Source organism: Rattus rattus, chromosome 15, assembly GCF_011064425.1.
Source record: "Rattus rattus isolate New Zealand chromosome 15, Rrattus_CSIRO_v1, whole genome shotgun sequence".
Lineage (NCBI taxonomy): Eukaryota > Metazoa > Chordata > Mammalia > Rodentia > Muridae > Rattus > Rattus rattus.
Window position 1 is genome coordinate 6,644,449 of NC_046168.1, and position 19,554 is coordinate 6,664,002.

General features: G+C 48.5%; 1 protein-coding gene across 1 annotated transcript; it reads left to right on the forward strand.

Moving 5' to 3' along the window:
* Window positions 1-240: 240 nt before the first annotated feature.
* Window positions 241-16,512, forward strand: Pcdh12 (protocadherin 12). The gene is made up of 4 exons (XM_032886210.1): window positions 241-3,498; window positions 6,642-6,739; window positions 9,264-9,415; window positions 14,524-16,512. Exons 1-4 carry the CDS (start codon window positions 622-624, stop codon window positions 14,931-14,933), a joined length of 3,537 nt encoding a protein of 1,178 aa, XP_032742101.1. The 5' UTR covers window positions 241-621; the 3' UTR covers window positions 14,934-16,512.
* The last annotated feature ends 3,042 nt before the right edge of the window (window positions 16,513-19,554 follow it).

Consider the following 19,554-nt stretch of genomic DNA (forward strand, 5'->3'; position numbering starts at 1 on the left):
CATGCCCTAGGGGGACATCAGCATAGGTCAAGTTCTCAACTCTCTTGGTTACGCACGCAGCGACTCCTTGTCTCTCATTGGCTGCCTCGCTACATGGACAGCACCTTCTCATCCAGTCTGTCCCAGGAGTCCTGGCCTCATCCTCTTCAGCAACAGGCCTCTCGGTCTCACAGGAAATGCTCTTTCTCTAATTGCCATTGAAACTCACAGCCCTCCCTTTTCCTGTAGGTGGGGTTTCCATAGGAAAAAGCCGCTTCTCTGCTTCCCCAGTCTAGAAACTGTTTGGAAGTCAAATCCCTACATCCTGCTTTACTAGGTCAAGTCTCTCTCAGCCCCGTGCTTGCCCATCACTGCTAAGTGGACCAGCTGGTGCTGCTGTGGAACGAGAACCTCTTCTAGCAATTTCTCTGTTCTGGGACCTCTCAGATCACTTGTCACGAAGATGGCCTTGCTTGGGAATCCTGCCTCTTACAGCATCTTCTAATTATGGGACAAAGTTGTACCAGCAGGTCTGAAGTGGGAGAGCCAGGCTGACCGAGCCATTCAGGAACTACTTGGGGACGAGTCCTGCCTTTGAAAAACTCCAGTGGGTCCAGTCCAGCCCTCCCTCCGGTAAGCACGATGCTACTTCTGCCTTTCCTGCTGGGGCTCTTAGGACCAGGAAGCTACTTGTTCATTTCAGGGGCTTGTCAGGAGGTGGCCACTGTCACGGTGAAATTCCAAGTGGCAGAGGAAGTGCCATCTGGCACCGTGATAGGGAAACTGTCCCAAGAACCAGGAGTGGAGGAGAGGCGTGGGAAGGCAGGAGATGCTTTTCAGATTCTGCAGCTGCCTCAGGCACTGCCGATTCAGATGAACTCTGAGGACGGCCTGCTCAACACTTCCAGCCGGCTGGATCGGGAGAAACTCTGTCGGCAGCAAGACCCCTGCCTGGTGTCCTTTGATGTGCTTGCCACAGGGGCTTCTGCTCTAATTCATGTGGAGATTCAGGTGCTGGACATCAATGACCACCAGCCTCAGTTTCCCAAAGATGAGCAGGAGCTGGAAATCTCTGAGAGTGCTTCTCTGCACACACGAATTCCCTTGGACAGAGCTCTTGACCAAGACACTGGCCCTAACAGCTTATACTCCTATTCTCTGTCTCCCAGTGAACACTTTGCCCTGGATGTTATTGTGGGCCCTGATGAGACCAAACACGCAGAACTTGTGGTGGTGAAGGAGTTGGACAGGGAAGTCCACTCGTATTTTGATCTGGTGCTGACTGCCTATGACAATGGGAATCCCCCCAAGTCAGGTACTAGCATGGTCAAGGTCAATGTCCTAGATTCCAATGACAATAGCCCAGTGTTTGCTGAGAGTTCACTAGCACTAGAAATCCCAGAAGACACTGCCCCTGGTACTCTTCTCATAAACCTGACTGCTACGGATCCAGACCAAGGCCCCAATGGGGAGGTAGAATTCTTCTTTGGCAAGCATGTGTCCCCAGAGGTGATGAATACCTTTGGTATAGATGCCAAGACAGGCCAGATCATTCTGCTCCAACCCCTAGACTACGAGAAGAACCCTGCCTATGAGGTGGATGTCCAGGCAAGGGACTTAGGTCCCAATTCCATCCCAGGCCATTGCAAAGTTCTCATCAAAGTTCTGGATGTCAATGACAACGCCCCAAGCATCCACATCACGTGGGCCTCCCAGATGTCGCTGGTGTCAGAAGATCTTCCCAGGGACAGCTTCATTGCTCTTGTCATTGCGAATGACTTGGACTCAGGAAACAATGGTCTAGTCAACTGTTGGCTGAATCAAGAGCTGGGTCACTTCAGACTGAAAAGGACTAATGGCAACACGTACATGCTGCTCACCAGTGCCACACTGGACAGAGAGCAATGGCCCATATACACTCTCACTGTGTTTGCCCAAGACCAGGGACCCCAGGCCTTATCAGCTGAGAAGGAGCTCCAGATTCAGGTCAGTGATGTCAATGACAATGCCCCTGTATTTGAGAAGAGCCGGTATGAGGTCTCCACTTGGGAAAACAACCCCCCATCTCTTCACCTTATCACGCTCAAAGCTCATGATGCTGACTTGGGCAGTAATGGAAAAGTGTCATACCGTATCAAGGACTCCCCTGTTTCTCACTTAGTCATTATTGACTCTGAAACAGGAGAAGTCACTGCTCAGAGGTCGCTGGACTATGAAGAGATGGCAGGCTTTGAGTTCCAGGTGATAGCAGAGGACAGAGGGCAACCCCAGCTCTCATCCAGCATCTCAGTGTGGGTTAGCCTCTTGGATGCCAACGACAATACCCCAGAAGTGATTCAGCCTACGCTCAGTGAAGGCAAAGCCACCCTTTCAGTGCTTGTAAATGCCTCCACGGGCCACCTTCTGTTGCCCATTGAGAGCCCCAGTGGCATGGATCCAGCAGGTACTGGTACACCACCAAAGGCTACCCACAGCCCCTGGTCCTTCCTTTTGGTGACCATCGTGGCAAGGGATGCAGACTCGGGGGCCAATGGGGAACTCCTTTACAGCATTCAAAGTGGGAATGACGCTCATCTCTTTGTCCTCAGCCCTTCCCTGGGGCAGCTATTCATTAATGTCACCAATGCCAGCAGCCTCATCGGGAGTCAATGGGACCTGGGCATAGTGGTAGAGGACCAGGGCAGCCCCTCCTTGCAGACCCAAGTTTCACTGAAGGTCGTGTTTGTCACCAGCATGGACCACCTAAGGGACTCTGCTCATGAGCCCGGAATTCTGAGCACACCAGCGCTGGCTATGATCTGCCTGGCTGTACTGCTGGCCGTCTTTGGATTGATCTTGGCTTTGCTTGTATCCATCTGCCGGATAGAGAAAAGGGATAATAGGGCCTACAACTGTCGGGAAGCTGAGTCTATGTACCGCCACCAGCCCAAGAGGCCCCAGAAACACATTCAGAAGGCAGATATCCACCTGGTGCCTATGCTTAGGGCCCAGGAGGATGAGACTGAGGAAGTTAGGCCATCTCACAAGGATACCAGTAAAGAGACATTGATGGAGGCAGGTTGGGACTCCTGCCTGCAGGCCCCCTTCCACCTCACACCAACCCTATACCGGACCCTGCGTAACCAAGGCAACCAGGGAGCACTGGCAGAGAGCCAGGAGGTACTGCAGGACACCTTCAACTTTCTCTTCAACCACCCCAGGCAGAGGAATGCCTCCCGAGAGAACCTCAACTTTCCTGAGTCACCACCCACCCTACGCCAGCCACTCTTAAAGCCTCTGAAGGTGCCTGGCAGCCCCATAGTGAGGGTGACTGGAGACCAAGGCAGCAAGGAGGCACCACAGAGCCCACCAGCGTCCTCTGCGACCCTAAGACGACAGCGGAATCTCAATGGCAAAGTGTCTCCTAAAGGCGAGTCCAGTCCTCATCAGATTCTCAGGAGCCTGGTTCGACTCTCTGTAGCTGCTTTTGCAGAACGGAACCCTGTGGAGGAGCTTGCTGGGGACTCTCCTCCTGTCCAGGTACCTCTGGCACGGGCAGCACTTTTTCTGGTCACCCCCAGAAGAATTAGACCACTAAAGCGTCAGACACCCCCATTTCCCATATTCATCCTTAGGCTCACCCAGCACACAGTGATGCAGGAGTTAAGGGCACAGTGGCCAGAATCACTGTGTGACCCTAGACTAATTAGTTGTCTGTGAGCCTCAGTTTTCCTAGTGGTGAGATGGGTATGTCAGTAAGAAGTATGTAGAGTTGTCCTAAGGACCAGGCCAGTTAATTCCTGTAATGTGCTAATGCAAGCCTGGCAAAGATAGTGACTAGGAATAAAAACCTTAGAGTAAGGTTGCCTAAGGTTCGAATCCTGCCTCTACCTCTTCCCACCTGTGGCTCATAGAGAAATTACTCAGTTTATCTATTGACCGTATCTACTTCACTAGCATGCTTCTCCCAAGTCTGCATAAAAACAAAAGGAATCAGTGTGTCTGTCTGTCCTGTAGCACATGCTCAGCCAGTGAGTACTATCACCTCCACAAAGCACCTCTCCATCCTGCTACACCTGCTCTGTCTTGGCTAGGCCACCTTCCTGTGAAGGAGTCAGGCCTACTTACCACTGCTGCAGGCTCCAGGGGAAGCATTAGACTTGCCTAAGACCCCAAATGTCTATGTGCTGGGCTCACAGAACAGCACAGTGGAAACAACCCTTCTAGCTAGGCAGATCCAAGTTGCCACACAGCAGCTTAGAACTCCTTTAACAGTGGAGTCTCACTGTCTTCATCTACAAAATGGGATTACGGAAGACAAGCTTATTTGGTTTCTACTGCTGGGGAGGGAAGAGAGGAAGGGAGGGAAGGATTAATGGGATGGTGAATGACTGTCTGTTTCCTGCTTCAGGAATTACTAACCACAAATGGGAGGTCTTCTCTGGGATAGTACTTAACACATCCCTAACTGCTTCTCTGACATCCAGAGAGCGTCTCTGCTAGCCTGTGCGTCAGAGACAAACTTCTATTGGACCAGACAATTAGCTCAGGTTTCTCCTGGGGCAAGGACACAGCTTCCTTCCCAGCCCCCTTCTCAGGAAACCACCTGGGAGTGACTTAGCTATTCTCCTAGGAATCTTACCCTGGGGCTCCCTGCAAACCCAGAGGGACCTACAGCCAGTGACTGCATTCATCCAGGCTCACTCCTCCACCAGTTGCTTTTTGAATGAACTCGAATGCCATGCCACTGGACATGCCAGTGGAGAGGAGACACTCTGCACGACACACTCAAGTGACGGAAAGAAAGGTACCCACGTGGAATCAGTTGGAGGGCAAGAGTACGATGTCCAGCGCCCAGGTCTTTTTGACAGTTCAGCCCCTCAGTAAAGTCAGATCTAAGTTCAAGTTCCAGGCCTTGGTGCTGTGAGGACCATGAACCTCGGCTTCCATTTCCTTAAATGGTTGGGATGCTGTCTCTTTTCCCGCAGCTATTGTGTGGCACAAATGAGATTAGTTGTCACCAGGTAATTACTAAGTGTCACCACAGGCTCCAAGTGAATCAGGTGCCTCGGCTCACTGAAATGTAAGCACCATGTGACCTCAGTCTCCCTCCCGTGCTGCTGAGGAAACTGACTTAGAAGCCATAAGTAACTTTCTAGGGCCATGGAGATGGCAGGTAAGGCATGAACAGGTTTAGAATGTGGACTCAAGACCAACCCCAGAGTTTGGTTGCCAACTGTGAAGTGACTCAGAGTGCCCGCACGCAGCGCTGGGTGTGGCCCTTCAGGTTAGCTTTACCTGGGTAAGAGGTAGCAGGTGTCTTCCTTTTAAGGGCTTCTGGGCCTGGTGGGAGAGGCAGGATCTACCTGAGGCAGGTTATAGGACCCTAACTCTCCCCATCCCAGCCACAGAGAAGCAACATTTTTAGGGGTTGTATCCCTGAGTCTGCAGGAGATTTTTAGTATCGACATATCTAATTAACACTGACAATGCTGTGGAGATGCAAACCCACTTCAGAGACGAGAGACCACTAAGCTGGTAGATCTCAGTAGATCTCAAAAATCTGCCTGAACATTCCCAAGCTAGTGACCACAGGAGAATGCAGTCTGCCAAGACAAGGTCTTCTTCTGCTCTCTCCAGGACCTCAGGGTATAGGCCTGACATCTAGACAGTCCCCACTTCTTTCACCTTCTGAAACTTCCATTTTTCTGGCCCTTAACAGAAGCCGTCTTCTGCTACTGTCTAGACCCCCTAGTCTCTGGCGGAATTCCTGTGGAGCCTTAGGGCTCTGCAGGAGTTCGGGGCACACAGCCAGAATTCACAAACACATTTGTCAAATTGCCTGAAAGCCAAATTTGGTGGCACATGCCTGTAGTTCCAGCCTTTCAGCAGGCTAAAGCAAGAGTTCAAGGCTAGCCTGCACGGCACAGATCCTGTCTCAAAGGACAGAAAGCAAACGAATAGCTTTCTTCGGCAGTACCTTCCTACTTGCTGCCTGCTCCAAAATAGGTCTGAGACCTCTGCTCCTGCAAAGCCCGCCCCTTCCCAACACTCAAATACAGTCAGTCACGCTTCTCCTCCCCATGCCCCCTTCCTTGTAAACCATGAACTTCCAGAGACAAAAGAGGGGTATCCCTTTCTTGTTTTTATAAGTCCCACGGAAACACTATGCCTGGCACCAATGCTTTTAAATACATGACCATTGATTGACAGGGTGAATAAGTGAATTGGTTAAATGACACCATTTCTTCTCTATACAATGCAGTTGTCCATATTGCCCACACGAATTGGCCAGAATGTGTGAGTACAGTTCAAAGATAATCCTTATCAAAGTAACAACCGTAAGATCAGGAAATACCTTTTTCACTCTGACCCTCAAAGTCCACCAGCCACTCCCGGGAATGAGCTTGTGGGGATGGTTTCAAGGGTCTCCACTCTATCTATTTGCTTCAGCTGCCCAGGGTTTGCAGTGACAGACAAAGCCAGGAAGCTCCCTCCCCCCAGGTCCCCTACTCAGTCATACAGGTCCACCCCCACCCCCCAACCCCCTATCTGATCACAGAAGCATCTGAAGCCAGAGGAAAAACTATAAAAAGAAAGCACCAGCATTGAGGGAAACATCCGGCGAGGAAGCGTGCAGGGTCGGAATTGTGTGGAGTCAACAGATTTTTCCTGTCTTGTAGCAAATCTCCCAGCTGCTGTCCTTGCTGCATCAGGGCCAATTCCAGCCCAAACCAAACCACCGAGGAAATAAATACTCGGCCAAGCCCGGCAGCAGCAGGTAAGCAGCACGTAGCACCCACAACACAGTCCCCTGGGGGTCCCTAAGCTACCCTCCCTATGCCTTGGTGATCTGTGGAAGGGTGAGCACACCCTAGGAACCCAGTCCAGGGAGTGTTTGCGGCAGACAGCACCCATCCCCCACTCTGGAAGCTCCGTCCTGGGGCCACTGTATTTATGATATTTACAGGCCCCAGTGTCGCTAAGGAAATTACTTCATCTCTTACCTCTGACTATCTGTCTCCTGATTACTTGATTGGTTTGAAATCTGTAACGTTCTCCTTTCTTTCTCTTGGCTCTACTATGTCAGGGTGTAGATGTGAGGGTGTGGCCCTCAGGGCAGTCCAGGAATTGAAGAGACCTCAAGAGGATGTCAATGGAGAAATGGACTTTCTTTCTGCGGGCCCAACTTTTGAGTCTGTGGAAATAGACTGGTAATACACCAGTGAACAAGAGAAAAGTCATAAAAACGTTTTAAAAATGATTTTACATTTATTTTGCATATGAGTGTATGTGGATAGAGGACCACATGTAGGTGTCTATTTTCTCTTTCCAGCACTTAGGTGCTAAGGATTGAACTCAGGTCATCGGGTTTGGTGACAAGTACCCTTAGCCACTAAGGCATCTGCCTCACTGGCCCTGTTACATTTTTTTCAAATCATAAAGATCCAAAGACCCGTTTTTAAATTTGGGTTCAGCATTGCAGGGATCCCTAAGAAAATATAATTGGGTAAAAGGGGTCTGAGCGAATGGAAATTAAGACCAGGACGGGGGAGCCCCAGCAAGGCCTATCTGTATAGCTTCTGTACTATTCCGCCAGGCATTTCTTGCTCCCAGGTATGGGCAAGGAGTTTTTTTCTGGAACAAGGGACTTATAACCTGCAATCGAGCTAGGCAGCTCAGAGAATTTCTTTATTGCCAACTCTCAGGAAGTAAGGGGGGGAATTCAAGTCCTGTTTTTAGGTTTTAGGGTTGGCTTTGGATAGAGTTCTAGTTTCTATGACCTACTTTGGGAAAGGAATTCTAGATCGATATCTACTTGCTGGGGGGGTGGGGAGCAGGAGGTCAGAAGGGCAGCTTTAAAGGCCTTCACTTTTTTGGTGTGCTTTCCAGAGCCTTAATAGTACATACATTCCAGAGTCATGAGTCTGGATTTGAATTCTTGCTTAATTACTTAGTCAACAAGTGGGGGCAGGAGGATAGGCAAGCTGCAGAAATTGTCTCACTGGTAAAACGGGAATGACTCTTCCATATAAGCTTGAAAGGGTCCAATGAGCGAGCGCCCGCACCTTTCGGGAGCACCGCACCTGGCTTAGGGTAATCGGCATTATTACCCCCAGCTTGCTACCCCCTAGCTGATCTCTTAAGGGCAGCAGCAAGGGGTGCAACCAGAAATAAGGACAACAGACAGCAGACAGGACTCTTGGGTCTTAGGGGCTCTGGGGAGGCTTTTCACCTGTAGAAATGAGCTTCCTCCTGAGGGACTGTCAGAGGCCCTGAGGATCAATGAAACATAGGGATCCCATGTTTAGGCAGGAAGCTGGGGTGCTGATGTAGATATGATGCAACACACACACACACAGAGGGAGAGAGAGAGAGAGAGTCAGACACACACACAGACACAGAGAGAGAGAGAGAGAGAGAGAGAGAGACAGAGACAGAGACAGAGACAGACACACAGAGAGAGACAGACAGACAGACACACACACACAGAGGGAGAGAGAGAGCACAGACAGAGAGAGAGACACAGATAGATACATGGACATACACAGAGACAGACACACACACAGAGGGAGAGAGAGAGAGAGAGTCAGACATACTCACAGACACACAGAGAAAGAGACAGACACATACAGAGAGAAAGAGACAGACACACACAGAGAGAGAAAGAGAGAGACAGAGACACACAGAGACAGAGATAGACAGACACACACACAGACAGACAGACACACACAGACACACACACACACACACACACACACACACACACACACACGCCCCTACTCCTTTGCTCTGAGATGTGACTTTGGTAGGGAGGAAACTACTTCTTCCTTGACTATGTTTGTCAAGCACCCTGTGTGTGCCAGGCCATGCTCTGAGTACTTGACAAGAGAATGAGGAATAAGAAAAAAAAAAAAAAAAGCTTTGCCTGGTTGGTGCAGGTTAGATGACCAAGTTGACTGAAGAAGTTTACTAAATGTTGCCCTGTGCTATACTCTTCAGAGGCGTGAGGGGGCAGTAGTGAGCAACACTCCCAATGGCGTCATTTCTCTTCTGCGTGCCTACCGGTTACACTGTTGCAGGGTACCTTACTAATAGTCTCATTTTACAACGGCCCAGGGAAGTTACTAGGTATTACTCCCATTTCCTTCTAGAGGAAACAATCTTCAGGAGTGGAAGACCCAGTTCACCCTGACTCTGTAAGCCAGGCTATGTACCAGGTCCTTGTATAGATGACACATGCTGTCTGAACAGACAGTTACCTGGGAATTCCTCACTTGAAACCCTGCTGGCTTTCTTCACAGAGCTACCATCCCAGACACAGATGGCTTAGGCATCAGGCCTGGTGGCCTATCAGAACCTGACTTGGAAGAAGGGCCCCCAAGCCCAGAGGAGGACCTTTCTGTAAAGCGACTTCTAGAAGAAGAGTTGTCCAGCCTGTTGGATCCTAATACAGGTAGGGATACCCCGGGGTCACCCTGGGGCTGTCTCTGTGTCCATCATCCTCCCATGCACCCAGGCTGCAGAGTTCTGCTCCTGTCCACTGTCGAGAGGGGCGTGGCCAGCATCTTATTTGCCCTGCAGTCTCGGAAAGTGGTTATTTGTACGTTTGCTTATTTAGTTATATGGTGGTAGGTTTAGTTATTTAAGACAGGGTTTTGCTCTGTCAATATGTAGCCCAGGCTGACCTTGAATTCTTCTTCGAAATCCTCCTGCCTCGATTTCCCAGTGGGAAGCACTGGGATCACAGGCATGAGCCACATACCCAGCTTTCCTTTGTTTGATGACCATGGTTTTTACCTTTTTTATGTATTTATTTTTATTTTATGTCCACTGGTGTTTATGCCTGCACATTTGTATGTATAAGGGTACTGAATCCCCTGGAACTGGATTTACAGACAGTTGTAAGCAGCCATGTGGGTGCTAGGAATTGAAAATTCCAGGTCCTCTGGAAAAGCAAATTGGTTACTCTTAACCAATAAGCCATCTCGCCCCCAGGTTCTATTTTTTAAAAATCATTGTTAAGAATAATGAATAGGGGGCTAGAGAGATGGTTCAGTGGTTCAGAGCATTGGCCGCTCTTCCAGAAGTCCTGAGTTCAATTCCCAGCAACCACATGGTGGCTCACAACCATCTGTAATTGGATCTGATGCCCTCTTCTGGTGTACCTGAAGATAGCAACAGTGTATTCCTATAACTAAAATAAATAAATCTTTTTTTTTTTTTTTTTTAAAGGGGGGGGCTGGAGAGATGGCTCAGTGGTTGAGAGCACCGACTGTTCTTCTAGACATCCTGAATTTCAATTCCCAGCAACCATATAGTGGCTCACGACCATCTGTAATGGGGTCTGGTGTGTCTGAAGACAGCTACAGTGTGCTCATATACATAAAATAAATAAATAAATCTTTATAAAATAAAGAATAATGAATAGACTTGGGAGATGAGTCGGTGGTTAGGAGCGCTGGCTGCTCTTCCAGAGGACCTGGGTTTAATTGCTAGCATCCACATGGCAACTCACACTCTAGTTCCAGGGGATTCAGTGCCCTCCTCGGAACTTCACAGGCAACAGGTGTACATATGATGCCCAGACAGAAATCAGAACAAATAAACCTTTTGAAAATTAAAAAAAGAAAGAGAATAAAATAGCACTAGGCTTGACTTTTGGGTCATTGCTGAGTAAGCAATCGCTTCCTTCTTGGTCTGTGTGCCCAGCACCAGGAAAGCCTACAAGCACTCCTCTGGGGACACACAGCATCCAGTGCAGTGTACAGGTGAACACAGGCTCAGGAAGTAAGCTGGCCCGTCCAGAGTTTGCTTCCTCCTGGCTGGGGTGCCCAAACCTGGGCAGTAGCAGCTGAACTGCACCGTTGCTGTTGGCATATTTAAATAACCTTTCCCTCCAGAACAGAGGCAACTTCTCAATGTGCTAATTGAAACTAACGAAAAAAAAATTTTTTTGGTAGAAGAACAATTAGTTTTTGTTTGGTAGAGTGTTCCTAGGTTCATTCACAAGCACTGTATTAAATGGGCCTGTCGGTCCATGCCTGTAATACCAGATTTTGGGAGTGGAGGGTCAGAAACGTAAAATCCTCCTTGGTTACATGATGAATTCTTGTCTACTCTGGGTTATATAAGATCCTGTTTTTTAAAGAAAAAAGAAAAAAAAAGGAAGAAAAAGAGGAAGAAGAGAAGGAAAGTAAAGTGATTAATTTTAACAATAAACATAATCTGGACCAGGCTGTGGTACCACACACCTTTAATACCAGTACATGGAAGGCAGATCTCCATGAGTTTGAGGCCAGCCTGGTTTACAGAGTAAGTTCCAGGACAGCCAAGGCTACACAGAGAAACTTGTCCTGAAAAAACAAAGCAAAAGATAGCAAAAAACCTAATAAGGACTTTAAGGCAGGACGCTTCCCGCTGAGCACCTACAGTGGGACCTCCCTCCTCCAGGTGACACGCGCTGCCCTGACCATCCATCCAGTTTGTGCAGTGGATTTACTTCCCACGGGTTCCATCTGGCTTCAAGGCATGGCAGGTTTTGCCCTTTCTGGGGCTAAAAACTATAACTAGCATTGACAGAGTGCTTTTAAAGTGCAAGTCACCTATTGTAAGTTTCTCTGGAGAAAATATGAAGAGAAAGGGCTATTCATTATCCTCATTTCATAAAGAAAAAAAAAGCTGGGGGTCAAGAGTGTTTAATAATTTGCCCAGGGTCATGCAGCTAATGGCTATTAACATAGACGATATGGCTCTAAATTTCAGAGCTGTGCTGTTCAATATGATAGCCACTGGCCACATATGGCACTTTAAGTTTAAATGAAGTGAAATTAAATAAAATGAAATATTGAGTCCTCAGTCATACCAGCTACACTTCAAGGGCTCAGTACCCACGTATGGTTGGTAGCTACAGTTTTGAATTCTATCATTGACCAGTTGTGGCTAGAACCTGCAGGCTCAATCCTTGACCTGTCCCACCTTCCCATAGCCCAGAAGGTATTGGGCAAAGTGGCTTTGGAAGAAGAAAAGAAGGGGTGAGAACGACATTGCTGTTCAAGAACTGGATGCCCTGGGGCTACTGAGGCCTGTGCCTAGAAGGGGACTTGATGATCAGATAAAAAACCTGAGTGAAGGCTGTGATGACTCAGGGGGTGATGTGCTTACCACACAAGTCTGAGGACCTAAGTTTGGATTCCTTAAAACCCGTGTACAAGCCAGGCCTCACGGTGCATGGGTAATCTCAGTGCTGGGGAGGCCGAGACCAGAGGATTCCTGACGCTTGTTAACTAGACAGCCTAGCTGAGGTGTGAGCTTCAGGTTTAGTGAGAGAATCAGTTCTCAGAAGGTGGAGACAGGTGGATAACTGTGAGTTTGAGACTAGCTTGGTCTACATAAGGAGTTCCAGGCCAAGCAGGGGCTACAAAGTGAAATCTCGTAAATAATAAATAAATAAATAAATAAATAGAAGGGAACGGAATGAGACATCTGATGTTGACTTCTGGTAGCCTACATACACACACACACACAACACACACATACACACACGCACGTGCACAAGCACACACACACACACACACACTCATGCGTACAAGCACACTCACACGCACTCACATACCCGTGGTGGCTAGGGGAGATAATGATGACTATTTTACTGGTTGCCATAAACTCACTGAAGTCTTAGTGAAGACTACACAGGGAACTCATACCACTTTCCAGCTGTTCTCATACAACATTCACTTAGTCCCAGGCCGGGGAAGGGAGGGGGATTCCTCCATCCTGTACAGTCCAAAACTGAAGACAAGAACCAGGGGATCATTCACTAATCCAAACAAATGATTAGCTGCAGCCGAATAACCTTTCCAAATTGCAAAAGTAACATTCTGGCAATGTAGGAAACACAGGCAAGCAAGCAAACAAGAAAGACAGACCATTTACGCCCTGAGAATTTCAGTTTACATTTTGCCCTATTTCCTTCCAGCATCTTCTTCTTGCACAGATTTAAAAGTACTAACCTGAAATAAACATTAAAATACCAGCTACCATAAATGTTTGTGTTCTCTCTCTCTCTCTCTCTCTCTCTCTCTCTCTCTCTCTCTCTCTCTCTCTCACTGCCTTTGCTTCCAGGCTGGAATTCATGTTTATTTGTTGTTATTTTTTTTAAGATTTATTTATTTATTTCATGTATGTGAGTGAGTGCACTGTCGCTGTCGTCAGACACACCAGAAGAGAGCATCAGATCCCATTACAGATGGTTGTGAGCCACCATGTGGTTGCTGGGAATTGCACTCAGGACCTCTGGAAGAGCAGTCAGTGCTCTTAACCCCTGAGCCATCTCTCCAGCCCATCTCCAGTTTGTTGTTATTTGAGAAAGAATCTTGGGGGTTGGGGATTTAGTTCAGTGGCAGAGCGCTTGCCTAGCAAGCTCAAGGCCCTGGGTTCGGTCCTCAGCTCTGGAAAAAAAAAAAAAGAGAGAGAGAGAAAGAATCTTATATAGTCCTAGCTGGCTAGTCCTCTATGTATAGCCTATTCTATTCTGGAACTCCCAGTAATCCTGCCTCAGCCCCCTGAGTGCTGGGATTACAGGCCTGTGCCAACACATCTAGCTTATAGAATTATTATTTTTTGAGACAGGATTTTCTGTTGGGGAAATGAGGAAAAAAGTGTGGTGTGGCATGAGAATCTAGGGGACAGGTTTTCTTTCTTAAGGATCAAACCAGGCTGTCACTGTTGCTGCCATTGCCCTGCCCCATCCCTTTCTCAAGACCATTCTCAGGCTGGCAGTCCCCTTTCAGCTGGACGGTAGACCAGGATTTCCTGCCTTTGGAAAAGCAAGTGTGAGATGGAGGTGCTTGGAGCCAGCTGGTGACAAAGCAGTCCTGGGAATTCCAGAGGCAGACCCCAGGAGCACCCAAGAAAAGCACGCTTTCCAGAGAGTGGATAGGGTTGGGGACTTCCAAGGGCTTCAAAGTCACCAGACCTAGCTCTAACCCAGTTTTAATTGCCTGTTAGACAAGACTTCTTTGAGTGTCAGTTTCCTCATCCTTAAAATGGAGATAAGACTTTTGATCTCAAGGGTCTGAATAGGTCAAATGAGGCGACTATGCATTTTCTTGGCATATGAGCAGTTCATAAATGGTCATTATTATTTCTTTCAGTTTTGTTTGTTTTTGAGGTAGGGTCTCATTACGCAGCCCTGGCTGGCCTGGAACTTGAAGCATAGATGTTCCTGGCCTCAAATTTAATGTGACTCTCTCTCCTCAGTTTCCCTGGTGCTGGAATGCCATAGTTATCCCTCCACGCCAGGCAGAAATAGGCTCATTCTATCAGTCCTCATGCCTCCTTCCAACTAAGCTCTTCCCGCTGCTTTGGTCAGCAGCTTTCCTGCCGAGGGAGGTGTCTGGCAGGGCCTCTTCCTTCCGGTTCCCTCTCACCGTAGTATGTCCCCCCCACCATTTCCCCTTCCTTCTTTGTTCACTACTCTTGTCCTGCTTACAGCCCCACCCTGCCTGGCTTCCCAGCCCTTCTGTGCATCTGGCCCTCACCGTGTCCCTTCTTCCTCTGCAGGTCTAGCCCTGGACAAGCTGAGTCCCCCTGACCCAGCCTGGATGGCGAGACTGTCATTGCCCCTCACTACCAATTACCGAGACAACTTGTCTTCCCCTGATGCTGCAGCATCAGAGGAACCGAGAACCTTCCAGACATTCGGCAAGACAGTCGGACCCGGTCCCGAGCTAAGCGCAACAGGCACGCGCCTGGCCAGCACTTTTGTCTCGGAGATGAGTTCACTGCTGGAGATGTTGTTGGAGCAGAACACGGTGCCTGTGGAAGCTGCGTCTGCGGCTTTGCGGAGGCTCTCAGTGTGTGGGAGGACCCTGAGTCTAGACCTAGCCACCAGTGGGGCCTCGGGCTCAGAAGCACAGCTGGGGAGAAAGAAGGCAGCTGAGAGCAGTCTTGGCTGTGGCAGGAATCTATGAATATGGTTGGAACATCTTTGGATCCAGGACTTGGGTCCCCTGGGAAATGTTAGGACACTCAGGTCTTGAGGATCTCAGGGAATAAGCTGGTTTCTAAACTTGTGGAATTCATTGGCCAGAGATAACCCTAACTTTGGAGTAACGGATGCTATGCTATTCCCCACAGAGGAAGCAGGAGCCCAGGACTAACAAGCAACTGACTAGAGCAGACATTGTCTGGGTGGCTGAGCTTTACTGACAAGAGGGACAGCTTGTTTCTCTCTAGGAGTCTGTGGTAAAACACATGCAGAGTGTAAAGAGGTGATCCTCAGGACAAACAGATACCACAGAGTGCAGAATCCTAAGCAGAGGAAGGCTGAGGCCGGGCTCTTGGGGGAGTCAGGCAATGAGCTCTGACCTACTAATAAAGGGAAAACTGCAGCTCATTCTCCTGTTTGCACACCACACAAAGGAGGACAGAGTACCAGAGTGAGGGCTGTTTGTTATTGATTTCCTGGCATAAAACTCTTGTTGGGTCATGACAGGAGTGGGTCACACTGGTTCACAGTGACAGGTACGCAGATGATGGACATGTGTGTCCTTGACCCCACTCCACTGTTATCCAACAATATGCTTCTCAGCTAGAAAATCAGGACGTTGGTAAAGCAAGACTGTAAATAGACTATTTATATACACCAGGCACTAGGCTTTAATTTAATCCCCCCGTCGCACGTCCAATGCTAAGTTGGTAGTGTTTTTATACCCATTTCTCAGGAGCCAAGCTTGGAAACATTGAGTGTCTTCCCCAAGATTGAGCAGGGAAGAGGCAAACCCAGAATGTGTGTCAGACTGGCTCAACACCAAAGCCTGTGCCATCAACCATGGCACTAGATTGCAAACCAAGGAACAGAGGAGGAAAAGTCCCTGAGATGAAGACTTGCAAATAGACGGCACTCAGGTCCGAACAAGTCCTAGCTTACAAGCACAGGGTAAAAGGAGCTTGGGTCTGCCCAGTCCCAATCCCTTCCTTTTCCAAGGAGCAGCCCTTCCTGACACCCCATCTGGGGAAGTCTTTCTCTATTGACAGGCTTGGGTCTGTGAATTGAGGCCCCAGAGGAGAATGTGTGAACCGGAACTAGAAAATCCATACTGACAGCAGCCAGCCTTTCGGGGGCGGGGAGAGTGAATAGCTAATATTTTCCTAAGGTTTTTTTGTTCCTGGAAATTTCCAAACTGCCACAGCTAGCTTAGGATAGCTCAGTGCTCTTGACTCTCATCCATAGACAGGCCAGTCACGGTCCCACCTAGGTCTGGTAACACACTTAGAATACAGAGATGTTATTCCTTCTTGTAGATGAGGAGTATGAGACCTGAAGAAGGTTAGCACTTCAGAGGCAAGGTCTGAGTCTCTGATCACCCCACTCCAGGTCAGGGTCATCTCATGAGGCCTGTCAAGCTGGTTCACAGAGCTGTTGGGTGCCAGGCCCCTGAAAGAGGCTCTGAGAGCCGAGCAAGCAGCTTGTCTAAGAAGCGCCTGGCACAGGTGACACTTGAAATACTTGTTGAGTAGACACACGAATGAATAAATGGGTAAACAAATGCTTTAGAGTTTCTTTTTATTTATGTTGGCGCTCCAGTAGGACTTCATTGGGGGGGGGGGTAGATCTACTGTCTGAAAACAAAGTCTGAAGACTATAATACAAAGACAGAGCATGCTGACCCCACAAGTAATTAGTGGATTTGCAGGTTGAGGAGAAATGGAGTGGGGAGATGACTCAGGAATCCTGGAACCATAGATCTAAACCAAACCAGGCAGTGGTGACACATGCCTCTGATCCCAGCACTCAGGAGGTAGAGGTGGGCAGATCTCTTGAGTTTGGGGCCAACCTGGTCTACAGAGCAAGTTCCAGGCTAACCAGGGCTACCCTGAGAAACTATCTCAAACAAACAAAAACAAAACAGGAGAACCAAACACTAAACCATTGCGTCAATATAGTCCCCAAGCGCCAGTCCCTCGACCCCCTGCACACCAGACACAACTTGGTGCATAAGCATTTTCATCTGAGCAGAAGATACAAGGTTCTCAGCAGATTCCCAAGGAAACATGGGACCTGCAAAAGTTTATGCAACATGGCTCCAAGACACTGAACCATTGTACACATACAGTCTGAACGGTTCACTGTTTCAACTCTTCTTGAGAGTGGAGGGTGACCTTGAACTCTTGATCCTGCTGACTCTCCCTGACAAGTACTGGGATTACCAGTGTGTGACTGTCATAGTCAGGTCTCAACTCTTCGTTTTATAACCAAGGCTACAGAAAGAGGAAACAACAGGTGACTTGCACAAGGCCACACAGCAAGTGTGCAGCAAGGCTAGGATCTGGGGTCAGGGATTTGGGACAATTGTCTACATCGCAGTGGGGTTCGTGTGTTTCGTTTGTTTTTTTTAAAACAGGGTCTTACGAGGCAGTGGTGGTGCTGCCCTTTTAACACAACACACACACACACACACACACACACACACACACACACACACACACACGTAGGCAGACCTCTGTGAGTTGAGCCATCCTAGTCTACAGACAGCTATACAGAGAAACCCTGTTTCCAAAGCCAAAAACCAACCCAAACCAAAAAAATCAAACAAAAAACCAAAAACCTCAGGGTCTCACTGGGTATGTAGCCCTGGTTGGCCTGGTAGATCGGTCTGGGCTTGATCTCACCAAGATCTGCTTGCCTCTGCCTCCTGAATGCAGGGATTAAGGGCATGTGCCACCGTGTAAGGGCATGGCCACTTACATTTTAACTTTTATTATTTTTAGCAGGGCGGGGTAACCTAGGCTAACTTGGAACGTAACTGCGTAGCCATGGACTTGATCACTAGGCAATTCTCCTCCAGCATCCTGCGTGGTTTTCAGACGTGTGCGCTTCCTGGCTCCCATCACAGGTTCTCAACTGATGATGTCTGGGCTTTGGGAACCATGAACAGCTAAACTGCCCGCCGAGACAGGGTGGAATACAGTTTCTTTTTGGGCGAGAATAGTGCTTTCATCAGATTTTCAACATGGACTCTGGCTTCCCTACAATTAAGGACCACTGCAGCCCTCTCGGCCTTCCCTGCAGAACCCAGAGAACTCTCAGGCAATGCGGTTTTGTTAGAGAAGGGGTGTGAGGTGAGGGCTGGTGCTGCACCCTGCGTCATGCTTCCCTTCCTAGCACGCTGACACCAGCACTTTCCCGGTGATAGGCTCCGAGTGAGGCGGTACAGATGGTGACAGAACTGGGTGTGCTGAACAGGAAGGTTACAGAAATTTCTTGACATCAGCCAAGATGTCAAAGCTGAGGCTTTGGACATTCTTGAAACAAGTTCCCACCAAGATGGGCTCTGTCTTCTGGGAGACAGACAGAGCAGGCGAGCCAGCAAGCACTCAGTTAAATGTCGTCTTAATTTGGAAAGCACAGAGGGACATTTTTTTTTAATCAATAGTCAGCCGTTCTCCAGCACCAAGAGTGCGATGCGGTGTTCACTCAGCCTGGGGGCAGCTCAAATTGACAGGCAGACTTCCCGTCTGTCACCCAACTTCAGCTTGGCAGCTCACTGACCCTACCTCTCCTCCGGCTGAAACAAGAACAAGATGGCAATGCTACCCTTGGGACTCTGGAGGGAACCAAATTCCCAAAAAGGACAGGATGGGGGAGGGAGACAGCACCGGATCAGCTTGGTACACCATATTTACCTGCCAAGTAGGTCAGCATTTTCTGGCTCCTAAGAATGGTGTATACTATGAGGGCACGCATAAACATCACTCAATAAACTTGTTTGAGTCAGAGTTTCTCATTGCAGGCCTTGAACTCAAGGTAATCCTCCTGCCTCAACCTCTTGCATGCTAAGATTACAGATGTAAGATACTACACTTGGCATGTTTTGTATTTCTTGGAAATTTTTTTAAAGATTTCTTTATTTATTATATATGAGCATACTGTTGCTGTCTTCAGACATACCGGAAGAGGGAATCAGATCCCAACCATGTGGTTGCTGGGATTTGAACTCAGGACCTCTGGGAGAGCAGTCAGTGCTCTTAACCACTGAGCCATCTTTCCAGCCCTCTTGGAAATTTTAAGTGTCAAAAGTAGCACAGTGGGTTGGGGATTTAGCTCAGTGGTAGAGCGCTTGCCTAGGAAGCGCAAGGCCCTGGGTTCAATCCCCAGCTCAAAAAAAAAAAAAAAAAAAAAAAAAAAAAAAAAAAAAAAGTAGCACAGTGATCATAGAGGGCATAGAAGGGAAAGGCATAACCATTCATCCATCTACAATTATTTAAAGCACCTACTATGTGTGGGTTTGTTGCTGTGCCCTGCACTATATTAGCAATGAGAGTCTAATGGTCGTGTTCCTACCACAGCATCATGGCTTCCTGGACAGAGCATCAGTACAGCTTTGCTCAGAGATCTCATGGCTAAGGAACTGGTTCCACAGCTAGGCCTTAGCCCTTGCATGGCCCAGCACCCAAGCCAAGCTGGTCCTGCTGCGGGGCCACTTCCCTGTCATCCTGTCACAATTTTCTCTCAGGGCACTAATGAGTCAGTAATAGAATTTCAATGGCAGAGGCACAGCAGTTTTGGGTCTGTCCTGAAGCCTGTCCCCT

Coding starts and splice junctions, on each gene's coding strand:
- Pcdh12 (XM_032886210.1), top strand. CDS start 622: ATGCTACTTCTGCCTTTCCTGCTGGGGCTCTTAGGACCAGGAAGCTAC. Junction 3,499..6,641: donor GGGACTCTCCTCCTGTCCAG/GTACCTCTGGCA, acceptor CCTGTCTTGTAG/CAAATCTCCCAGCTGCTGTC. Junction 6,740..9,263: donor GCCAAGCCCGGCAGCAGCAG/GTAAGCAGCACG, acceptor CTTTCTTCACAG/AGCTACCATCCCAGACACAG.